Genomic DNA, 24,106 nt, shown 5'->3' with positions numbered 1-24,106 from the left:
TTTTAGGAGGTTGGAGAATCCTAGGGATTTTTGTTGGTTTCAGTAATTAAAATTTTCTTAAGTGAACCCACATTATCAATGATGAAATACAAGAATTCAGTATGAATAACTCAAAGGAAAATGATATTTTGAGCATTTCAGTCGATGAGTGTGTTGCAGAGTAGGAATTTCTTTATCTTTTCTTTTTTTATTTCTTTTTCTCCTTTCTTTCTTTTTTGCCTTTTTTTTTTTTTTTTGCTTTTTTAAAGAAGAGTAATAAGATTTTCCAGTATCATCTACCCAAATAAACATGCTCCTTCCTCATAATTATAGTTCAGTGGCAGGTGAAGATAATATAGCAGCGGAGTGGTGTGTGAATAGTGCTTCAGGGAGAAACCAGGTCACTGGCAAGTCTTTAATTACACCTTTGCTGTTTCTTATGTTTAATCCTATGCTGTACTAATTTCCCTGAAGAGAGAGTACACGCCTGAACTGTCAGAGCTGAGGCTGTGGCTCAGTCAGTAAAATGTTTGTTTTGCAAGCATGAGAATCAGAGTCTGATCTCCAGAACCCATGTTTGTTTGTTTTGTTTTGTTTTAAATCTGAATGTAATGGTGTGTATTTCAGTCACATGGCTGGAACTGGAGTTCTGTGGTGAAACTCTTGTGTAATGTGTGTAAGACCCTAGGTCCAGTTCCTGGTGCTTGGACTGGATTGTTGATATAATTCAAAAAGCAGAAACACTTTCCTTATGCCTGATGATCACAGTTTAATTCCTGAGATGGGCCTTTTCATGCCACTATAGAAGATGCAGGGATGTCATGGCTCTCTCAGAATCCAGCTGCTAGTAAGTAAAGAGTGGGATTGAAACCGGTACCCTCCCCATTTTACTGAGCTAAGCCAACTATGCCAATAATAGCGATGAAAATACAGAGGTGGTGCTGTTCTTAGGGAAACAGTGTGATGGAATGATTTCGAGAATGCCACCTGCTCCAGATCTCCCGTGGCCAGCCTTCAATACATCATTTAATCCTCACATCTTCACTTCCCTATCCTCTAAAGCAGGGAGTATTGTGAGGATTGCACACACTTAGTTAGGATGTAATACCTGCAACCTACATATCGGTATACTGTGTGCTCACATGAGCATCTCAGCACTCAGCTCCTGTACACTTATTTCCAGGCCCATTTCATTTCTGATGTCAATGTGGGTAGAATAGCTTCCCTGGGCCCTACTTTTTCCGTCTGCAAACCTGCCTCTGTATCAGGACTCCTTCCGGCTCAGCATTCTCAGAATGCCTAGCATGTTCTACCTACAGAGACTCCAGGGTACTTCACAACACTACAGCTTTTCCAGTGTGGATGTACTCTATTTGATCCCCTCTTCTGTTGCTTCAGTGAAACTGAGACTCTATAGGATTACGGCTCTGCCTCATGTGGTTTTAATAAAAGGCAGTGAATATCAGTGATATTTCAATCTTTCCTTCTAAAGGGATTTTTAAATACTGGGGAGGGAAAAGCATGAAAATCAAGAATTCAAGATCATCTCTCACAACACAAGAAATTCAAGACCAGCTTTGGGTACAGGAAACCCTATCTTAAAAAAAATAATAGAAGTGAAAAAGAAGTATTATGCTTTTGAATATGACTCTTGATAAATCTAGTCGGGGCATGATAGTGGATTCTCCAAGAAAGTAAGCTTGCTAGAGTAGTGAGTGAATGTTACAAGACCTTCCAGGTGCACCTTTGGAGCACAGAGGTGCTGTGGTGTTTTACAGGTTTTGGCTGGCAGTGGAGGACCTAAAGAAAAGGCCTATTCGAGAAGTGCCCTCTCGAGTGCAGGAAATATGGCAAGAATTTCTAGCACCAGGGGCCCCCAGTGCCATCAACTTGGATTCTAAGAGTTATGACAAGACCACACAAAATGTGAAGGAACCAGGACGATACACATTCGAAGACGCCCAGGTCAGTACAGGGTCTAAACATCTCAGAGCCGTGAGGCCAACAGCTCTCTACCGTGTTTAAAGTTCAGGTCACTGGACATAGAATAAGTTTCATTGACTGAAGAGAGAACAAAGACATTTCAAAGTAAGTCATCTTTTAAACCCCTGGGAAAGTTTTTAATGTAAATTTACTGTTTACATGTGAGAATTTCAAGGACCATCCAGGTTACTCTCCCATCATGCATCATGTACAACTAACTGACTTGAAAGACAAGGGAACATGTAAGTTCCACCTGAGCTGCCAGTGCAGAGCGTTCCGGATTAGATCAAGTCCGTGTTAAATGAAAAATAGTTTTTTTTGCTTAACTTCTCAGTCAGCATCCATCAGTAAAACACAAGGGTATAGCTCGTCAGTAGGGGGGTTATCTAAAGGTATAAGGCTTGTTCCTCAGTCCAAAGGGTAAGGAAGAGTGAGAACTCTGCAGATGTTTTAGGAAGAGATGATAAACATGAAGGACACCAAAGAAGCAAAATAAAAGGCACAGGGATTTGGGGATTTGTCCCTTCACTAATCTAATAGCTGATATCAGAGTTGAGTTCTGAGCTAAATTAGGTGTGGAAGATAATTTATCACAGAATTTGTCCCAAGGGCAAGATCTACCCAGATGCCTGACTCTCCCAAAACATGTGGGTGCCTAGAGACTCCGAGATGACTGTACAACCATGATGTCATATTATTCACTTTGGGCTTAGAGTCATTTTTCAAGAGAGCAGATTTACTTCTATTCTCAAATGTTCTGCATAAATTATCACACTGATTTGAAATTATTTCAAATGCCCCTCCCACCTTGACTAAATTCCATTTTTAAAATGACATTGGTTTTCCTCCTGAGTAGTTCCCAGCCCAGTGTGCATTGCTCTGGGAAAAAAAAAAATGACGGACTGAAAGACCCAAACTCCTGTAGACATAAGGCGTTCTCATCAGCATCACAGTTGTTACTTTTAGCTCCTCCTGCATTTGTTCTTTAGCCACCGGAGTGTTCTCATCATAGTGTTTCCTTCTTCCATTAAACTCATACAGGAACCCCTCACCCCTTCTCTCTTCTCAGGAGCACATTTACAAGCTGATGAAGAGCGACTCATATCCCCGTTTTATAAGATCTAGTGCCTACCAGGAACTTCTACAGGCAAAGAGAAAGGTACTGGTTCTTTGTGACCTCACTTGACCTATTAGTTTCTAGTTATGATTAATCAGAGTAAATACCACTGCTGGGCCGGGGTTCCTGCCAAACGGTAAGTATCCATTTTCTAAGACCTTTTCCCAAGCCCATCCTTTTCCAAGGGCCATTTAATTTGGTTTTGGTTTTGGTTTTGTTTGTTGATTGCTCTGTGTATTATTTTTCAGTTGTTTTTGCTGCTTGTTCATGCTTTCCAAAGGCAATTAAAAGCTGTTTTCATGTTTCAATGTTAATCTTGAGTATTCCTAGTTAAAAGAAATGAAAAACTCCAGTAAAAAGGAGTTTGGTGGTGAAACTTGACAATTTCATTCACTTATGAAGCTAGCATATATGTTTATAATTAAACATAAATCACATTTTTAAAAAATAGCTGATAAAGTACAATAGTGTTGTCGGATAAGTATTTTTATTTTATTTTACTTATGTCCCAGTTTACTTAGTGTCTTGATAACCTTTTTTATCAAACAACGTTTTTTAAACAAGCACATTTGGGAAGATTTGTAGTAGACTTCATCAATTAATCAGTGTTTGTAATCAAAGTCTTACTGTCCACAAATCCCTTATATAATCAATGTAACATTAAATAGAAAATCTGTAGGAAAAAAAATCAACATCATTATTTTTTATATTTTATTTATTAATTATTAATATAGTATCCTGCATGCATGTGCACCTGCATGCCATAAGAGGGTGCCAGCTCTCATTATAGATGGTTATGAGCCACCATGTGGTTGCTGGGAATTGAACGTGGGACCTTTAGAAGTATACCCAGTTCTCTTAACCTCTGAGCCATCATTCCAGCCCATCATTAATTTTAATGTTAAAGAAACCCCACAAATGCTTACAATTATTAGATTAAGCTATAGTTCTTTTAATTCATCATTTAGGGCAATGAGTTTTTTTTTTTTTCCATAGCCCATTGCCTTTAGAGATAAAAATAGTTGCAAGAGGCTATATACTGACTAATGTGACAAATACTGATATTTAAAATTAAGTTTAATTAATTAAAACTAAACAATTTTTAGACAAATTTGAAGTGCTCAGTCACGACAGCGTCTTTAATAAGAATCAGAATCGAGTGGAATTTCCATCCTCAGAGCAAGGTCCAGCCTACAGCAACCCTTTATCCAATTACTGTCGACAGAAATTCAACCTTCATAGACTATTTGGAGTCAGTTCTAAAGAAATTGCCCCTAGGTTTTCAGATATTTAGGCTTTGCAAAGGTCATCATAGAAGCTTGCCCTATCTGCCACATTTCTGGTTAACTTGATTCTGCTTTAAAGCACGCCGTTTTGTTTGCTAGAGTATAGTTTCTGTTTTTTGTTTTGTTTTGTTTTGTTTTGTTTTTTTTTAATTTTATGAAATCATGCACAATCAAAGAGCCTGGATCCAGTGATGAGAAGCGTCTCCTGGCAACCCCTTGCAGTGTTCATGACCTTCATACGTGCGTGGGCTTACCATCCTGTCTTCTTCTGTTCTGTTTATCTTACCTCTATTTATTTATTCTTTTAATATTCCTTTATCCTACTCCCTTCACCCCTCACCACACATTTAAGTCTGGAAACTCAATGGATCGCAGAACATCTTTTGAAAAATTTGCACAGAATGTGGTAAGTTTTACTTTTTGAGGAATTACGAGTCATTACTGTCAATGAAATTTTTCCCATTTTTTAGTCCAATTGCCCATCTTGCATTCTTGGACACCAAAAATATTGTCTCTATTTAAACCCATAATCCTGCTTCCTACTTATCTTTCTCCCCAACCCTTTATAGAGTAGAATAAAAGCTGTCATGCAGGAACAACCACATGGGCTGAACTAAGGTTTGGAAAGAAGTGTACAGCATGATGTATACAATGAAGGATTAAGTTACTCTCTGTGTCTGTGTTTCATGTATCTTTTTCCTTATTAACAATAGTTGCATGCATTTCTTTGTTCTTATCCTCAGCTCTTCATTATGTTTAAAAGATTAAGACAATGAAAGTTATGTGCTTTCAACCTTTAAAAGGAGAAAATTATCAAATGAGCAGTTTAAAGCCAAGTGGCTATTGGTAGCAAACTGCTCTCCCACCCTAAAGAAGATCCACCAGTTTACCATTCATATTCTTTATTTTCCTCAAAGGTGTTGAGAATTGTTGCATTAATCTAAGAAACCAGTAGCTTTCTTCCAAGAATGCTCTTAGCTTCCTGCCATGTGTTATGGTGATATATATTTGTTTGTTGGATTCTCTTGTTTTTTTTATTTTCTTTTATTTTGTCTATTTTTATTTTTTTGTTCTGTGCCAGCGCCTTTGGAACTTTCTGACATTGTGTAAGCTTAAACTAAAGACTTCAACACATTTATTTTTATAGGGCAGAAACATCCCTATTTTCCCATGCCATAAAAACTGTACACCAACACTGAGGGCCAGCACTAACCTGTTATGAAAAGAGGTAGAACAATCTTGGTTTCTACTCAAGTTTGTCTGCATCATCTGTGGAGTCATGTGGTTAGCTACGTGCTGCTCTTTGTGTGTGTATGTGTGTGTGCTGTGGCTTTTGCTGTGATGGTCAACTTAAGTGGAGTTATGTGTGCTGAGATATAAGCAACCTGAATTCAACCATCCTAACATTTGTTTTCAGTTTCCGCCAAGGATTCACCATACAGTGGGAAATACTTATTCTCTTTACCTGTGTTACAACTGCACAGGGTATTTGAAAGCCTTTAAACAATCAATGTGATTGCATCAATTAAAATGGTAGAGAATGAAAGAGTCCAGGAATTTATGACACTACAAATGTCACAGAGTTTTGGCTAGCTCTATTGGAATCTCTGTCCTTTAACACAGAGCTTCCTTTTAAAATAGCTCATAAATCACAATGGAGAAAGACAATGCCAAAATATCTCCCTAAGATTTTTTTGGGAAAAGAAGCCACAATATATCATAAGGTGCTCTATGTATGGCTAAAGAGTTATTTCAAATTAATCCTTTTCTTTTGTAATCTGGAAAGAATATTGTGGGGTTTTTTTTTTTTAATTGCAGTGGAAGTTTCTGTGTCAGAATTAAAATAGTAGCATGACTTGGAGCAGATGGAAAGGAGAAAGATGTAAAATGTCTTTTCTTGAACTATAATCTATATCTGACCCACTTCTACACTTCTGAAGACATACTGCATGGTCCACACTTAGCACCTTAAGAAAAAAAAGAAAGAAAACAATAAAAAAAAAAACAAAAACAAGGGGACACTAGGTTGGATCCACTCTCCCTTCCACCAAAATGTATACAGTTACCAGCTGAGTTGCAAACACAGGGCTTCTTGGGACCCTGTAGAAGGAGTAGAATTTGTCTCAATGGTGCCTAGTGGTACAAACAAAATGTCAGTAGGTAAGAGAAAGCTGGACTCCTTCTATTCGGTGCTAAGGAGAATGAAGGAACTTTGCTTAGTTGAGAGCTATCAGAACGAATGACATTTAAGCATTTAGCTGGATGAATAGGACTTCACTAATCTAGAAGTGTAAGATCTCTTTAAAAGGGAAGAAGAGGGAGGCCAAAAAGGCTAAAAAAAAAAAGTTAAATTCTCTCTCTTTTACATACACACATTCCCCTATATATAAGCCATACTAATTACTTTTAGATAACCCTCATATAGCATTCATACTTTTCCATCTGAGAAAATAAAACAGCATTTTATTGAATATTCTGTTTTGGTGTTACTGTGAAGAAATTATTAAGGGAATTGGAGAAGCTCTCAGAATGCACCCAGAATAAGTTCAGGCTCAGCAGCTATATTAGGAATCATAATTGTTGCCATACTAAGTTTTATAAGAGACCATTATATGATCGATTAAATACTTTCAACACACATAAAAGAAAGAGATATGAGTTTAAGATAAAGATGTATTAGGAGAAAGGTTGAGTTTGCATAAGCATTTCGATGGATCCCTAGGTGCAAGTGGACCTGGTAGACACAGGGAGCTATACGGCAGTATCCAAGGCAGAAGTAGAATAGATAATGCACCATCAGCAGGCCTCCCTGTGAAACTGAGGCAAATAAGATGACAAGATCTTATGGACGATCTGCCAGGCACCAGGCTCTATACCAGACACAATGTCTTATGTAAAGTCATCTGACCCTGCAAGGTGGGAGTTGTTGTTCACATTCCTTCACCCCTCTTATAGGTGAAAAAAAATAATTAAGAGGTGCATCTTCAAGGAATATAATTTCCCCACAACCACACAGTGAAGGATCTTGCTATGATCAAAACCTGATTTTCTATTTGACACCCAGTCGCAGGCTTCTTTCCAACTCAGGTCCACTTTGGGTCAATGCTGATCTTAGGGAGTTTAGTTTACTTAGTTTAGTATTTCCACAGAGCACATTTGCAAGGAGGATTATAAGAACAGCTTCAGTATTTTTTTCCTCAATCCAGAGTCGATGTTTCTATAGCTAGCATTTATTTCCCAAAGCCAAGGGAACATTCATTAGTTATCTGACCTACCACCGTGCACCCCAAGCATAAGAGGGGGCCATCTTTATGGCAGCAGCTAGATGTGCACAGCAGTTTCAGTGTCTCCAGGACATCCCTTTCCCCTCATATGTTTGTTGTATGTGCAACAATCCCAGGCTACCTCGAGGCAGGTGTTACCTTGCTTTTCCAGTAAGACCACTTTCCCAGCTTCACTCCTTGCTGAGTATTGTAGCGAGGATTGGAAGCAGAATTTGCTTACTTTAAACCTATTACTGTCAACAGACTGCCTTTGCTCTTTCCACTATGCCCTAAACAAGTGAATGAGTATAACTCACATTTGTACAAGGTCTTTACACTGGCTTTTTGTCCCAGTGTAGCAGGGAGGACTAATTTCCTGTGACATGCTCTTTTGTTTCTCTATTATTCTTGCTATTAGAGAGATATCTTAATGTCCATCTTTCAAAGGTCACTGTGTCCTTTCATGCCCTCAGTGTCGCTCATACTAAGTTGGATTTATTCTCTTTTCCAATGGAGCACGTGTTTTACTGAATGTGAAAATTGTTTCCTTCCTCCATCACCATCCAGTCCATCACTGTTTCTCCATCTGTTAAACTGCCATATAGCCTGTTTACCAAAGGAGCCTCACCGAAGAATAGATAGGACACAAGGTGAAAAGAGAGCATGAGGATTGATCAGCTACGCCATCTGTCAAGGTTCATAAATCAAGTAGTGGTGACTCATCTCTCCTTCACTTGTGTGGAGAGGAAATTGAATCAACTTGGCTTTGAGTTAGAAAAGTAGGAACTGTAGAAATGAGTACTAGTGATGTGTTAGTGATGCGTTCCCAGGAACTCACTAAGCTAACCTCCTTTTGAAGAATGGTTTTGTTCTGTTCCAGTGAAGAGAGTAATCTTCAGAGCCTTTCAAAGAAGCAGTAGAAAAGTTGTAAAAGTCTTCTGAGCCACTCTGTCCCCTCTGATCTGAACTACTTGAGCTAAGTTGAAGCACGAAGCTTTGTCATTCCTTCTGGACACTGTAATGCATTGTCAGGAATAGTGATGGATTTTGCAGTTCGGGTGTCAGGGAGCCAACCCTGGGCCTCACACAAACTGGCTAATGCTGTACCACCAAGATAACCACCCCAGTTCCCACTTTATGAGACAATTTTCACAGAAAGCTAGATTGACCTGGAAAGGAGATGATCTTTCTGAATTAAATCTGCATTATCGGCATGGCTCAACAGTCTAAATATTGGCAGGATAAAATATAAATGTGGGACATTGAACAGTGAGAAAAATTCAAACGTTTGTTACTCTTCAAAGTCCTTTTTCACTAAGCCTAGTAAATTTATCTTCTTTGTCAGTTTTGAGACAGGGTCTCCCTACATAGCTCAGGCTTACCTTGAACTCTCTACTTTCCTGTCTTTATCTCCTAAGTGACAGGGTTCAGGGTTTTACCACCACGCTCAGTTGAGGACAAAATTATTCATCTAGTTTTACACAGAATCTGTGTTAGTGGTAAAATGTTCTTCAGCCTTGTAATTCACCATGCTTATTTATACTCCAGCATAAAGTCCAGTTCTGTGTCATACACTGTGAGGTTAAGAAATCATTTCAGCTGCTAGATAAGCTCCTCCATCTGAATATCTCACTACCTTGAATCAGGTATTTTGTTCATAGGTATTAAAAACCAAAATATGATAGGGATTCTTCAAGTTAAAATGGGTTTTCTTCTCTTAATATAGCCATTAAAATGGAACTTATTGTTAAGGAATATAATAAATATATTATATGTAATATAATAGCTATAAGGAAACATTCCTCACTCAGTCTCATTCTTTATCGCATTTTTTCCCTAACACAGGATCTCACATCAATGATAAAAATGATCCATTATGGATGGCGGGAATAGACTTCTTATTTTCCTGTTTTTCAAAGCCACTCGTGCTATGCTTTAATGATGCCAACTGGTTGCCCAATTGCTGAAAATTGTAGACAGTTTCAGTTGGCCTTGTCTTGTTTTCTAAGACACTAGTCTTTGAACAAATGACTTTTAACCTGGCATTTAGTAAGTGTAAAAATTATATTGTATAATCCCTGCAAGACTGCAAACTTTGGGGAAGCTTGGTACTGTTATGCCAGGGAGTCGGGCCCTCAGTAGAGCTGTGAGCTTCAGATGTACAGTCCCATTTTCTGCCCGTCCCTGGCTGTCCTCTGTTTAAGGTAGAGCCAGAGCACTCCAGGATGAGACTTGGCCGAATGGGCTTCCCATCCTCACAAGGTGGGTGAGCTGTGGGAAGTCTTCCGAAGTGCCTAGAAAAAAAAACCACATAGTGTCAACCCTACAAATAACAGACCAGAAAGCTGGCCTGGGAAGCCAGCATCCACTTCTGTGTTACTCTCATGTTGTTGTATAGACCAATACACTAGTCTTTAGACCATGCATCAACATACATTAAGTCTCTGTTGTGTGGTGGATTATATGCTACTCTGTAAGCTTCTTTAAAGATAGCCAGTTGGGCTGGATTGTTAGTTTGTAAGAGGGCTTTAGTTTGTCATAAGTGAGGTTCATATGTTCCATACTCAGCACCACAAAAACAGTTCTTAAGTATAGACTAGCTTATTTATCCTTGTTCTGCTTTGTCATGGTATCATTTTTTTTTTTTACCACAATGAGGAAGGGAGAAAGCAGAGAGTGTTTCCAAAGGTTATTGTATAGACTGTGGTTCTAGCAAGAAAGTTGCAGAAACACACTTGATCTACATAAACATCTACCCTGATAAAGCAGACTGCCACACATGAGAACCCACCATAGTGTGTAAAGGGACTAGGAACTGTGGGACAAGAGCTTTGGTTTTTGCGTTTGTGCCCTGCTTTTGAATTCCCCTTAGGAAAGGTTCTGTGTGCTCTCTCTCTCTTTTTTTTTTTCTGCTAAAGTACTATGGCTTTTATTGCTTAGGACTGCAGGTACGTTAACGTGGAAAAACTGTGATAGATAGAAATCCCTATGACACTTAGGGTGAAAAACTCTTATGTACTGGTCATTGGACCGGTTTTCTGCAAACAGAAAGCAAACCTGATCAAGAATGAACTATTGTCTCCTCTTTCCTCCTTTATGGATCTTAAACTGATCTCTTTCATCATTTTGCTGGCAGATATGGCTATCCATCTTCTTTTAGTGAAACTGGTTGTGGTAATAACTTGCCTGAGAAAATAATTTCAGTTTCCCTGCAGCATGATATAAATCCATCGGTGAAACGTTTTTGAACCATGTAGCCTCATTTAGTTTGGACAGGGTAACTTTGTTCTTCCCTGACAGCATCATTAGTTCAGAAATTGTCACTCAAGTTACACAAGCTATGAATGGTATGGTGCTACGGAGTATCCACTGTACTACCAGGAGCGCCAAGGGAACAAAGATGTGACTGCCGAGCTATGTCCAAATTTTTGCCACATGTACCAGAGGCAGGATCTCCACTAGAATTTCCTAAGTTTTAGTCTACTGCATGTAAAGTCCTGGACTTGTGCTCCTGGCTGGCAGGCCTCTGGGAAGACCATCTTAGAGGCATCTAAGATACATTTATGGCTCAGGAGTAGCATATGTTCATTACCACTGGGCTCTTTTCTCTAAAAAATAGTTGATATTGAGTCCTCTACTCTGGGTAAGTACTGTGTTCTCTGAATGAAAATGTTTAGGTAATAAGACATAGTACCTACTCTAAGCAAACTCATAATGTGTAAGAAGACAGAGGTGACTCAGATTACTATCTTGGGATGCTGATAGCATGAATATCTAAACTGATTCTCCCTTCCTATGGAAACTGACTGGTGAACAAAATGGGGCTCCCACCAGCTTCCTCAATGAGTCACCATGGGTTTTCTGGGTGCTCAGAGAAAACAGAAAAGAAGAAAAAGTGAAGGCCCAAGTAAGAGACCTGCAAGATCAAAACTAGAAAGAGGCTTAAGGTCTCAACAGACTCAGGCCAGGACTAGTGTGGCGGTCTCTAGCGGAAGCAGAAGAGAAGGCAATCAAGGAACCAGACTGTGTTTTGGATTTGCTTAGTGGACACAAATGCCTCTTGTGTTGCAGATATTTGCAGTGGGGAAGCTTAGAGAGCCTGCAGAAAGCGTAGTCCTTCTACAGGATCAGTAGCCACTATTCTAACACACACATTAGGTGGTTACAACTAGAACATGGCCGCTCAAGAAAAAGAAGTAAAAAAGAAAGAAAATCTGTAATACCAACATATTTATTGCAGTATTTTAAAGCCATACTTATTGAAAAATAAGATTAAACTTTGAACTGTCTATCTCAGTATTCATAACTGTGATAAAGCAACCAACATATTTCATTGTCACTGATTTTATTTGAAGATTCTTGATCTTGAATTATGATTCCGGTCTGCTTGAGTCTCATATAATCTCATAGTCATGTGCTAAATTGTCACTAAATGAAGCAGAAAAACCCAGGAATGTTCTCGTGTACATAAGTACTTAACTTCCTAACCCCTTGGCAACATACTTGATAGGCAGTCAACTCAGCCTCAGTCTATATTACCAGAGGATGGATGGGAAACCTCACCAGTGTTCTAAGGACTAAGGTGTGCATAGTCTTTTCTACATGTGTTTCATGTAGCTTGGAAAGTGTGAATGGAGCTTAGATAAAGATAGGCTCATTGTTACATCAAATTTAATTGCTACTAACAGTAGAGTCAGATTTCAATTATATCTCCTTGTGAGACCACTTACTTGGCAGTTCTATCTCTTGGCCATATTGCCTATTTCTCATTTTCTTTCATGTACTCTGAAACCACATATGGGGTCATGTATGTTCCCTGTGAGACATTTTTCAGAAAAGAGAAAGTCACTTTGATGCTGATGGAATTCTGTGGGGTAATTTTTTTGCTCTTCTATCATTTGTGCTTGTTCTTGGAGACCATTTAAAATATCAAGATAATAGTCCTCTTTGTAGTAGTTGCAAGCCTTCATGAGTTTGGAAGTCTTATAGACATTCTTTGTGGTTTCCACATGCCCTGGCAGACCACACAGCAAGCCTGGATTGGGCAAGATCTGCTGAGTGCATACAGCAGCACATCCTCACTGCTGGGCCATTCTCGTTTGCTGGTAGTCAGGGTTGCAGAGTGACATGAACAAATACCGGACAATCCCACATCCATTCCATATTCCTGTGACTTTAACCAGTGAGAGACCAACAACAAAACAGGCTGTGGCAATTGTTGAACCTTTAAAGTACAATCTACCTACTGCTCTACTGTCTCTAGAAAAAGGAAAAACAGTTCTCATATGTCATTGAGGTTGTTTCTCCAAATCAAACAGATGAGTTTGGCATTAAGGATTTTCTTTTACTTTTATCTAGCTCATGAACAACACACACACACACACACACACACACTCATAAATATGCACAAACATGCATGCATGCACACACATTCGCACAACACACATTGCTCTGTTACCACAAATGGGAACAATAACCAACTGTTGACCAAAGTGTTTATTTAAAATACACATATTACTGTTTAGCAAGAATATATTACTAATACCAGAAGTAAAACAAAACGTAGTGAAAAATCTTTCTCTTTTCTAGTTTTAAATTGTAAATCTACAGGTGTTTAGAGAAGATACTGAAAAAAAGAGAGGCACTATGGGACTCTGAGAATGGCAAATGAATTTAGGAGAATTTGTTCACTCAGAGCCAATCCCTAGCATCTTGTTCCATGGGCTCATTGTTTTTTGCTGGCCCCTTAGAAAAATGGTAGGTTTAGGTGGCAGAGGCATCAAATTCATCTTTAAGAGATGTCACCCTTGCTTCCCAGAGTATCTATCTTTCTCTGATCTCTAGGATTCATATCTATTTCTGCTTCCTATAACTGAGCAGAATGATGCAAATCCCTTCTCCAGATGACCGCTGGGCAAGCACTTGAAGTTGTGACATGTGTCAGCTCTCTCCAAGTTTTCTTGTTGTTTCCCTTGGTTAAAAATTTTAATGTACTACCTTTCTAAGGGATTCCAACTTTCCACACACCCAAATTACCATCATCCTTTAAAATGCAGACAGTGGGAGCTCTTCCCCCTGTAAGCAGAGTTAGAATCATTCTCTGTGTGTCTCTGTCTCTTCTGCAGTGGTTACAGGCATCTTGGGACAGTATGGTGTAAGGATTGTCACCTTATCAGTGCTCACATTCAAGTGCTTCTGACCAAATTAACAATACTTCTGTTAGCTGAACTAGCCCTTCTCACTTGAACTACTTCACAGCCCTTGCAAGGCTTCTTATATCAGGGCTGGATAGACAGCCCTCTCTCCCCAGTGGAGATGTGGTTCCACTTGTTTGTATTCTATTGAGTTCCAAGCCTCTTTTAACTGATACTTGTGATAACTGCGCTACTGGCATGAAGACCGTGATTCCTTAGCCTCTGCCTTGCACAAAACAGCTCTCCCCACTCTCTTCACCAACCAGTGCCAGGCACAAAAGCAATGTCACAGCTGACAGGCTGCTCTCCAGCCACATGCGCCCAGTTCCACAGACTGAGTTGGAATTGTCTGGCCTGGATTAGTTGTGCTTCTTTTTTTATGATCATCATGGACTCCTTGAATTTATACAAACTTATTAACATATAAAGTATGAAATGTGAAAACTGAGCTGACTTTTAAAAGATGCAGTAAGGGAAAGATGCCTCAAAAGTTGTCCTCACACGAAACCTGAGTTGACCTTGCACCAGGATGGGGTTCTCGCCTGCCTTCTCCTTTATACACTTTGTATTTTTCAACCACCTTAACAGCTCATCTATATTTGCTCTAGTCCATCAAAAGCCTTCCTTGATCATAGCCATGCACAACACTAGCTGTGACCCAACAAGAGAATAAATAGCATCTCCCTGGCTTTGCTTCCTGAATGTATTTGACAATCTAACTGGAAAACTGTATTCGCTTTCCAGCACAACAAAGTTGAATCATTTAGTGCTTTAACTAAAATGTTTTGAGACATTTTAGTGTCAAAAAATTTTTTTTTTGCTTTTTTCCTTATGAGCTGTACTTATGTTTTCTACTCTTGTCTTTTGTTTCTGGGCTTTTTGTTTGTTGCTTATTCAGTTCATCTCTGTACTTGCTGTCCATGTTTGGAGTATCTTGGTTAGTCTTCTGAAGACCATGATCAAGTTTACATCATGCATGCATTCTCTCAACATGTTGTTCAGACTAACGATGGAAACGCCCTAAAGTACTGGGAAGATGGCAGAAGCTGCTACTCTAGGGAACAGCACACCTTGGAGGTGGTTGTTTGCCTAGTTATGAACTGCATCTTTCTCTGTCTCGTCCACAGAGATGCCATGAAAGGCTGCTCCACGCCGTACTTAGCCCAAGAGCCTTTGTTTAAAGCAAGTTCCTGTCCTCAGATCTGGTAAACACTTTCTAACAACTGTCAATGCGCATGTCCAGACAGATACACAGCTAATGCAGTCAATGTACAGGAAGTTCTTGGTAAATCATGACCAGAAGAGCAATCTGACATTAGGAGAATTAGTGAATTACTTAGACAGTTTTGATGATAAATGCAAATAGTCAATAAATACCTGAGAAAACTGAGAGCCTACTGTTATTAATAGCCACATACAAACCAGAAAGCAAAATGACAAAGTGATGCGAAGGGGCTACTTTTCTTTCTAAATGATATCTAATGCTAAAAAAGGTATGTGAAAATAGATACAGGGTATGTTTGTAAACACATGGGTAACCCTGGCGTGGTTATGACAGGGGGATCATAAATTCAAGGACAGTCTAGACCACTTGGTGAAACCCTGTCTCCAAATACTGTGAATGAAGGCTGCAACTCTACAACGCTTGTACAGCATGCCTAAGGCCATGGATTAGAAAGATCGGGGAGGAAGGAAGGAAGGAAAGAAAGAAGGAAAGAAGAAAAGAAGAAAAATAGGGATTAAAAACTGGAAAATATCATAGACTGTTCCTACAAGTATAAAATGCTGTCCTTTTCTGGAATGAACTTGATAAAATATCCTAAAGGCTTCCAAGTTCTTGCTCTCTAAATCAATAATTCAATTTAAAGTTACTCAGTCCTAAGAAGACCCAGATGTTCTGATATACACAAAAGCATTCATTGCATCCTGTAGTTGCTAACTAAAGAACATGCTCTGGATGTCTAGAAATTGAGACTTTCTTAATCCACCAAAGTCTCCATGTTGCAATGTTGCACACATATTAACATCAGATTTAGAGCAGAAGCTTTTATGTCTTTTAGTATCACCCACATTTCAGATACTTTGTAAGACATTTTATGTATGTGTAGACTATATATAAACATGTACATATGAACATTAGTATATGTTTGCATTTTATAATTGTAACATTTTACAAGAAGTAAATTTCTCTACCGAATGTAATCCTTTGTGATATTTTTCTGATCTATTTTATCATATTTAATTTGTTTCCTAAATACAGCTGTACCTACCTAAATAGATTTTTTTTTGTCACATATCAGCTAGAAAGTAGTTATTTTACCAGAAACACATGTAACATGGCAATTGATGAACATATAATATTTTAAATGTACCAAATACTTAAGTCAGTGTCTATTGTATAATTTATATGCTTTTGTTAAAAAAGGCTTTAAGTATAATTTTGAATGAAAGAGTTTAAAGGTGTATTAGTATGTAAATAATCATGCTACAATTTATATTGTTTGTTCTTTCCATTCATCTGTATTTTTGTCTAGTGAATGTTTACTGCCTTCTTCATAATTTTAACTAAGGAAATGGAATTATTTGACTTGTGATCTTTCTTAACCCATATGGAGAGCTAGTTTTCAGTGGCTAAGTGTTAAATTGTTCATAGTTATATCTTCTTAGTTAAAAAGTCAATATTTGACAGAATTTTCTTCCTTTCATTTTATTCGAAGAACTTTTATGCAACTTCCTATGCTAGATTATAAGAAGTTATATAAGTATGTAATCTAACATTCTAGAAATTTATATTCATTCACAGTTTCACTAGAACTATCTAACTTGCTTTAATAATTTAAGTTTTAAAGTTTACCTGGAAAAATTGTTTTTTCATCAAGCAGGGAAGAACCTTAAGGACAGTTTTTTCTTAACCATCTACTCAATTGAAAAGACCAGATTCTGTTAGTGGATTGGTTAATACGTTGAATGAGCTCAGTGTCCCTCCATCACCCAAACCTTATCCCTTCATCCTCACCCTATCAATCCTCTCTTACCTTGAATTAAAAGTAGCTTAATCCTAAGACACTGAAATCTTTCTTTCTTCATGTGTGAAAACTTATCTTGAAATATTTCCAGTGAGTAAGTTCAGTTCATGGAAGGAACCGTGAATTTATTTGGGGGATTCTATAAGCCTGATGTTGTTTACCAGCTATCAATAGCTTCCTCAGGGTGAGTGACTTACAAAATAATACTCAGAGGCATATAAGTACAGAAATGCAGATTCATGAGCAGGAAGAACAAATGGTGGGATGGCAACAAAGGACAGAGGAACAGAGATGTGGACAGAAAGCTTATTATTGAAGGCTGAGTAAGGGGGTCCTGACTGAGAGAGCAGCTCGTGCAACCATATATAGAATGACAGTAAGCAGACTAGAGGGACAGAGAATCCAGATAAGAATTATTTTGAAATCTAGCCAAATAATGAGATGAGAGCATTTTTCAATATAGTTAAAGAGATTATGTCTTTCAATCATTTTCGAATAGGAAATGGTCATGAAATTCAATGAAATCCAAATGGTCATCTTTGTTGATTTCATACCTAGAGACTAGGCATTCGCCAAACCACATAAACCAAGGGACAGGTAATACTAACACTGGGACATTATTCTAGAATGTGTCTTTAGGTCTACAGAAACATGTAGAAGCCAAGTGGGTATTTCCAGGACAGCAAATAGGAACTATACTGAAATAGCAAGAGTTATGAGGCTGAGTTAACAAGAAAGGTGAAAATGAAAATGCTAAGGTTGGTGGCCATCCCTGTGACTTTGCTCATTTATCATGCTCCAGTCTACTTGCTGGGCTGTGTACTTTTGTGACAATCATGAAACTTACAGAGTTGACTACTCAGGGCAATATAGCTTCTCGTGCTTGCATACATGTCAAAGTATGCAGAAGAGGAAAATGGAAGGCTGTTTCTGTGTCCCTGTTGTCCCAACCTCCATGCTGTGGCTAAGAGCCTGGCCTTCCTGTCCATTCTCAGACTCCACACTTCTGTCTCATCCCTCTGCTTTAGCACCAAGAATGTGGTTTTTAATCAGTTAAAATCCGTAACTGTGAGTAAGTAGTTCACTTGGAAATTCAGATCACACAAACTAGACTCAATGATGCAGGTCTGTAATCTCAGCAACTTGGAAGCTGAGGGGGAAAGATCACAAATTCAAGGCCTTCCTGAGCTATGGAATGAGTTCAAGGCCAGCCTGGGAAACTTGGTGAGAGTGTATCTCAAAATAAAAAAATTATTAAGGGGGCTGGAGGTACATCTCTGTGGTAGAGTACTAAACCATGTGTGTGCCCAGGGTTCAGAACCTAGACCATAAAATAAGTACCTTACAAGTTGTTTGGGACCTTGCTGGCTTTTCCTCTGAATTATAGCAAGAGCTCTTGAATCCTGTCAGATAGAAAGGGTGTGGTCTGATGAAGGTGAAATTTGTCTGACTCTTGTATTTCAGTTTAAGGTGATGCTCCATCGTAACATTTTGCCAGGCTTGATTTGTTCTGGGACTGATCATGTGCTCATTTTTCAAGCATACTGTCCATCAGCGACACATGACAAGGGCTGATAGTATCTTAAGTTTTGGGGTTGGTCTAACAGTCTGTGTTTGTCTTTCCCGTAGATTTGGTTTTGCTGTAATCTCTATCCCTGAGACTGACAAGGAGGGCTGACAGAATGACAGCTTACATTCACGTAGTGTTAAGGCAGTTTCTCTTCATGTGGAATTATTAAATTATAATAAGCAAGCAATCCTGTAGTTGAATACTCCTGGCAATGGTTTTGTTAGCCCTTTTAATTGCTAGAGTTGAGAGTTTAGGATTTAGCTATGAAAGTCTTTCTAGTCCTTCAACTTTCTTACCCATACATAATGGTCAGGCACTGATTCTACTGGCTTTGAGGACACTACTTGCAAATGGCTGTTGCAAATGACTCGCATACAATTTAAATGAAGAATGTGCACATAGAGGGAGGGAGCAGTGTTCTTAGCCCTTTAGTACTTTCTTACAGAGTGAGCAACAGAGAATGTCCTCACACCAGTACGGACACTAAAACAAGCACTTGTGTATTTTTTTTTCTACAAAGAAGCAAAACAGGCTGCACACAGGGTCTATATCTTTAAATCTAGGTGAGTCACTGGACACTCATGTCGCTTGCTGTCACCCAAGACTCTTAAGATCTTTTCACTATTACTTATACCCACTATCTCTTTGTAATTGACATAATACACAAAAAACAATATTCTCATTGCATACTTGCTAAGTCCATACAAGGCATATGCACACACTTCCTCATTTCTGATCACTGTTTTTATTATTATTATTATTATTATTATTATTATTATTATTATCTCCAATCCCTAGGTTGACAGTGACACTGTTTCCCTGTGGGCTTGAATCTATAATATACCAGATGTTAGCAGTCTTCAGGATTTTCAGGAATTTAAAAACAAATAAAAAATGCAGGAAGAGAAACATGTTTCCTTTTAAACCAAATGTATGAAGAAAAAGTGATATGGTTTGGTTCTGTTTAAATAGAAAGCAACTATCTGAGTTTCAAATGACATCTTATCGAAGTGTGGATACTTTATTCTCCTTTTCTGAAATTTTAACCCAAATCATGTTAATCTATAGTTTTAAGAGAAATAGTTCTATATCAGCCTATCCTTCTACTTTCCTCTGAACCCACAGATGACATTAGAAATAATAAGCCCCTTTTAAGATAAGTTGTTTCATCTCAGAATAAATGCTCACACACATATGTGTTTACATTAATAAACTGACTCCAGCAATAATACAATAAAGGCTATCATCTTTTAAGCATAAAAAAAATTTTTAAAATTCTAACATCAACTAAATACATTATTGTCTGTGTTTTGGATGGAGAAAGTACAATCTAGAGTTTTCAGTTCCTTAATGATTTCTCTGCTCTTCACAGAGTCAGCCTAGTGATTTGGGACCTGGGCTTCCTAAGAGGTCAGACTTCTTTTCTTGAAATATAGTATCAGGAACATTTACAACAATAAGGTCACAGCCAAAACAAAGTGACTCCATAAAATGTTTTAAGAACAATTTTCAAACATTTGCCTGCATCTGTTTTCCCAGAAATATTTTAAAGCAGATGCCATTGCTATCTCCATTTATCGGTGAGGAAACAGATACAGGATTGGATCTAGTGGTCTTTGTCTATTCAGGCTGCTATATCAAAATATCCCAAACTGAGCAGCTGATGCAACACAGACATTTCTCACAGTATCAGAGGCTGGAAATCCAAGATCATGATGGCAGTGAATTCCATGGCTGGTGAGGAACCATTTTCTGGTTCACAATTGGCAATCTCCTCTGTGTACTCATATGGAGGCCCAGAATCTCACTTGGATATGATATGTGAAACTATCCTGGGCAGGAAGGGTGTGCTGATTACAAACTGCATTTTGTTGCTTTTTTTTTTTTTTCCAAAGAGAAAGAGCCAAGCATAGCCTGGTATGAGACAGTTTCCTTAAACGTGAAACGCTGCTATTGCCAGCTGCTGAAAGCTAAGCCGGAAGCCTTTTTCCAACCAAGAGAGAATTTTTTGTTTTCTCATGGCTGCCTTGTTGTCATCCAAAGACCATACAACGTATAAAGAAAGCTTATCAATGATAAATTATGGGGTCACTAACCTTTACTAGTGCTTATAGAATTATTAATCCGTTCTTAGAAACATCATTCTTTGCCTAAAATATGGCAACTTAAGCCTGAACTTTTGTGATTCTCAGAGAAGAAAAAAATATAACACTTTAAATTCTACAATCTTAACCAGTTATGATGGCACCCACCTGTAATCCCAGCACTCTGGGAGGCAAAGGGAGGAAGATCACTGTGAGTTCAAGGCCAGCCTGGTCTACAAAGCAAGTCCAAGACAGCCAAGACTACAGAGAGAAACCCTGTTTCAAAAACCCAAACAGACCAGATTGGGTGCGTTCAGGGTGGTATGGCCATACACAAAAACCCTAAAGAGTTAGCGTTATAAAATCGGATATGGGGGTGTAATTAGATCCTATGGAGGAGGACTGATGAATGGAGTTATGAAAATGGCCCCCAGGAGCTTGACCTTTTCTCCCATTTGAGGACTACAGAATGCACCATTTGTGGACCAGAAGAAAGGCCTCTCCAAGAAACCCACACTCAGGCTCTCAACAACATGGCAACAAATGTCTCCCATTTATAAACACTTTCTACATTCTCACTTCTGCAACAGGCTGAGACAGGGGCTGTAAGTTCTCATCCCTCCCTTGATCAAACTCAACTACATTAGATACCAAGTCAAGGATACAGCTGCAACACAAGTTATTTCTCAGATACTATAACTTCTCAAAACAATAATCTCTTTCTTCATCCCTTCAAAAGAAAAAAAAAATCATGGGAATTGCTTTTTATATTATAACCTGGATAATGAGAGATGAAACAATTCACTAATCAATAAACTATATGCTCACAAAAATATCTATTTCCTTATCACTGTAGAATACAAGCAATTAATAGAGACAAGATGGTAGTCAAGATTTCAAAAATGAAAGGAGCAAAGGGAAAAATTATGTTCTACCTATATAGTATATTAGCAAACTCTGTGTAATTATATTAAATTAAACTAAATAAATTATATATATATATGTTTTATATATATAAATTATATAATATATAAACACATATGTAATTTCCTGTTTTGGAAGAAACCAAGTTGGGGATGACAAAAAGGTATCGACAGTTTTAAAAGGGACTGAATAGATTTTTATCCCGAGAATTAAAATTGGCTTCTTTTTCTCCGTTAACTATACATGGAAAGGGATAAATTCAAGTCCGAGTTCCTACCAATCCCAGCCTCAAAAGTGCATGTTATGTAGTTCAATTCCACCCCGACGCATCTTAATATTTGCAAATGTAGGACCTCCTAGACAGAATGCATTCACATTGTTGTCACACTGTTGTCCTTCAGAGCACCTGACTCAGATTCCTGTTATGATATATATTTCAGGTTGGGAACCTGGGTGTTGCCTCATAGCTCAGCCTCCATGGAACGTTTATTGGACATGTTTATAATTTGCTAATGTGTGCTGTGACCCCATCAGTCTGTTTGCAGTGGGAGAAGGCTGGGAGGAGAGGGACTGTTTGGGGAGGGAGAGTCATTTGTTTGATGTATTCATGGTGGGAGAGGGAGGGAGGGAGGGAGGAAGTTCGCCATCATGTTTGAATTCGGGCTAACTTAAGGGGTTCAATTTAGGGGCCTGGGAAGGCAGAACTCAGTGCTAGAGCACAGGCTTATTAGCATGTGTGAGATCTAGGGTTTGATCCCTAAGACCACACACTAAAAGATAAGGGTCCAGTTTTGACCCTCACAAATAAAGTTTTGCTGTAGTAACTGGATTGTACTATGGACCACTTTTTAGTGATCATGAATTATCTTCTTTCTTTCTTTCTTCATTTCATTTTTTTTTCCTCAGGGGAAATCTCTCACATCCAAGAGGTTAACGAGCCTTGTTCAGTCTTACTAGAAGGACCATTTTTGTGACATGAAAGCTGAATGGAGCCATCGCCCATACCTTGTAGCCCATTGCTATTACCTGGAGCTGAGGATGTTAGACCAAGATGCTGCATGAATGAAGGATCTGAATTGTTCTTTTCTGTGTGCACATAAAGGCATCGCCATCTCCAAGGGACTCTGCCATCTCATTGCCTCTATATCCACCTGTCATCTGCTTCCCTTTCTCCTCTTAAGCTGGATCTGTGTCTTTTTCTTTTTTAACGAGTTCAAGTGAAGTAAAACTTTATTTTTTTCCCTTCCTCTCTTTTTCTAGAAGCTTCTGCTAGATATACAGTTCACTGAAAATTCAGTCAGTCACAAACTGGAAGAATTGTAAAAGAAAAACGTATATATCAATAAGTATACACATGGCTTCACATTTATTAACTAATAAATTAGCACAGAAGGTGTCACTGCACCAGAGTAGCGACACTCTGAAACAAACGCCCATCTCTGTCTGTTCTCTGGACATTGTCTGTTCATGTTTCTTGCGTTTATTTTTATACCATATTTAAATGAGAAAACACCTTTTACTCCAAATGTATCAAAGTTGACCTCTGTAAATTTGTGTATGTTTATATTGTTGTTTTATCTTTCATTAAAAGATGCAGAATCTCGTTGCTTTGGGAACTTTTGTTGCTAGTGCTATATCAGTAAAAGAAAGCAAGAAGAGAGCATTCACAGCCTGCTGGCTGAGACATAAGCTGCCATCCCTCAGTTTCTCTCAGGTTTGGTGGTGCAGAGGCAGGAGCAGAGCACTGAGAGTGTCTCCATGGTGGGCTGACCTGGGGCAGCGAGATGGTTTGCCTTCTATGAAAAACATCGCATATCAGACTTCCACGTTTTCAGACCTATCTGAAGAGGACTGTCTGGCTTCTGATCAAGCCTATGCTTGACGAAAGCTAATGAATATTTTACTTAGAATGAAGATGGTGATTTTTTTTAGAGCATATTTCTGAATGTAGCCAAGATGAATGTTTGTTTACTTTCCAGGGGTGTCAGGCTCCTTTTAAAGAATCACATGTAATTACCAGTATCTAGTGAAAACTTATTGTTTACCACAGCCTTATGGGCTGATTTAGATACTATTAGCAGTTTTGAGAGTAGGGGTTCATTAAGGCTCACAGTGTATCCTTGAGGGGAAGGTATGGCAGTAGGAGTAGAACATGGGCAGGATTGGTCATCATTATGTCCATTATCAGTAAGCAAAGAGTAGACAGGAAGTGGGATGGGGCTATTAAATACCAAGTCTCACTCCCCTGTGCCAAAAGTGTTTCACTTCCTCTTCCAAGACTTCACAACCTAATGATTCCACAAAATATCAAAACAGGACCACTACTAGCTGGGTACCAGGTATCAAAGACAGGACTCTATGAGAGATAATTCATGTTCAAAGCACTGAAGAAAAGAGAGGTTCAGCAAATCGTTTGAGGTCCAACAACGGTAAATTGAAATTGGAGGAGAGGAATCTCCTCCTGACCTCTTAGTTCTTGGCTGGATCTCACACGCTAGACAGGTGAAGAGCAACAACAAAAATCTCACATTTTCTTATCAGAAGCTTTATGTGACAGGCAGCTTCGTATGAAAGTACACATTTAAACAAACAGCTCCACCTGAATGTTTCCTCAACTGATTTGACATAGGGTGGAGGGCTGTGAAAAGGTTTCATGGGAGCAGGAATGTGAGTCAGAGAA

The 24,106-nt window shown here is 38.6% G+C and overlaps 1 protein-coding gene across 5 annotated transcripts in view; it reads left to right on the top strand.

Moving 5' to 3' along the window:
- Rgs7 (regulator of G protein signaling 7) overlaps positions 1-23,042 on the top strand; it is a 377,413-nt gene extending 354,371 nt beyond the window's left edge. For 3 of the 5 annotated variants that reach the window (XM_060364729.1, XM_060364730.1, XM_060364731.1), the window contains exons 15-18: positions 1,758-1,944; positions 3,032-3,121; positions 5,513-5,593; positions 22,333-23,042. In XM_060364729.1, coding sequence (XP_060220712.1) covers positions 1,758-1,944; positions 3,032-3,121; positions 5,513-5,587 — 352 coding nt within the window. In that variant the 3' untranslated portion in view covers positions 5,588-5,593; positions 22,333-23,042. Of the gene's footprint in view, positions 1-1,757; positions 1,945-3,031; positions 3,122-5,512; positions 5,594-14,949; positions 15,028-22,332 lie in introns of all 5 variants that reach the window. The other 2 variants (XM_060364732.1, XM_060364733.1) reach the window with 2 other exon arrangements.
- The last annotated feature ends 1,064 nt before the right edge of the window (positions 23,043-24,106 follow it).

This window comes from Meriones unguiculatus, chromosome 11 (assembly GCF_030254825.1).
Source record: "Meriones unguiculatus strain TT.TT164.6M chromosome 11, Bangor_MerUng_6.1, whole genome shotgun sequence".
Lineage (NCBI taxonomy): Eukaryota > Metazoa > Chordata > Mammalia > Rodentia > Muridae > Meriones > Meriones unguiculatus.
The sequence above is the reverse complement of the archived record's forward strand: the minus strand, read 5'-3'. Positions and strand labels throughout refer to the sequence as shown.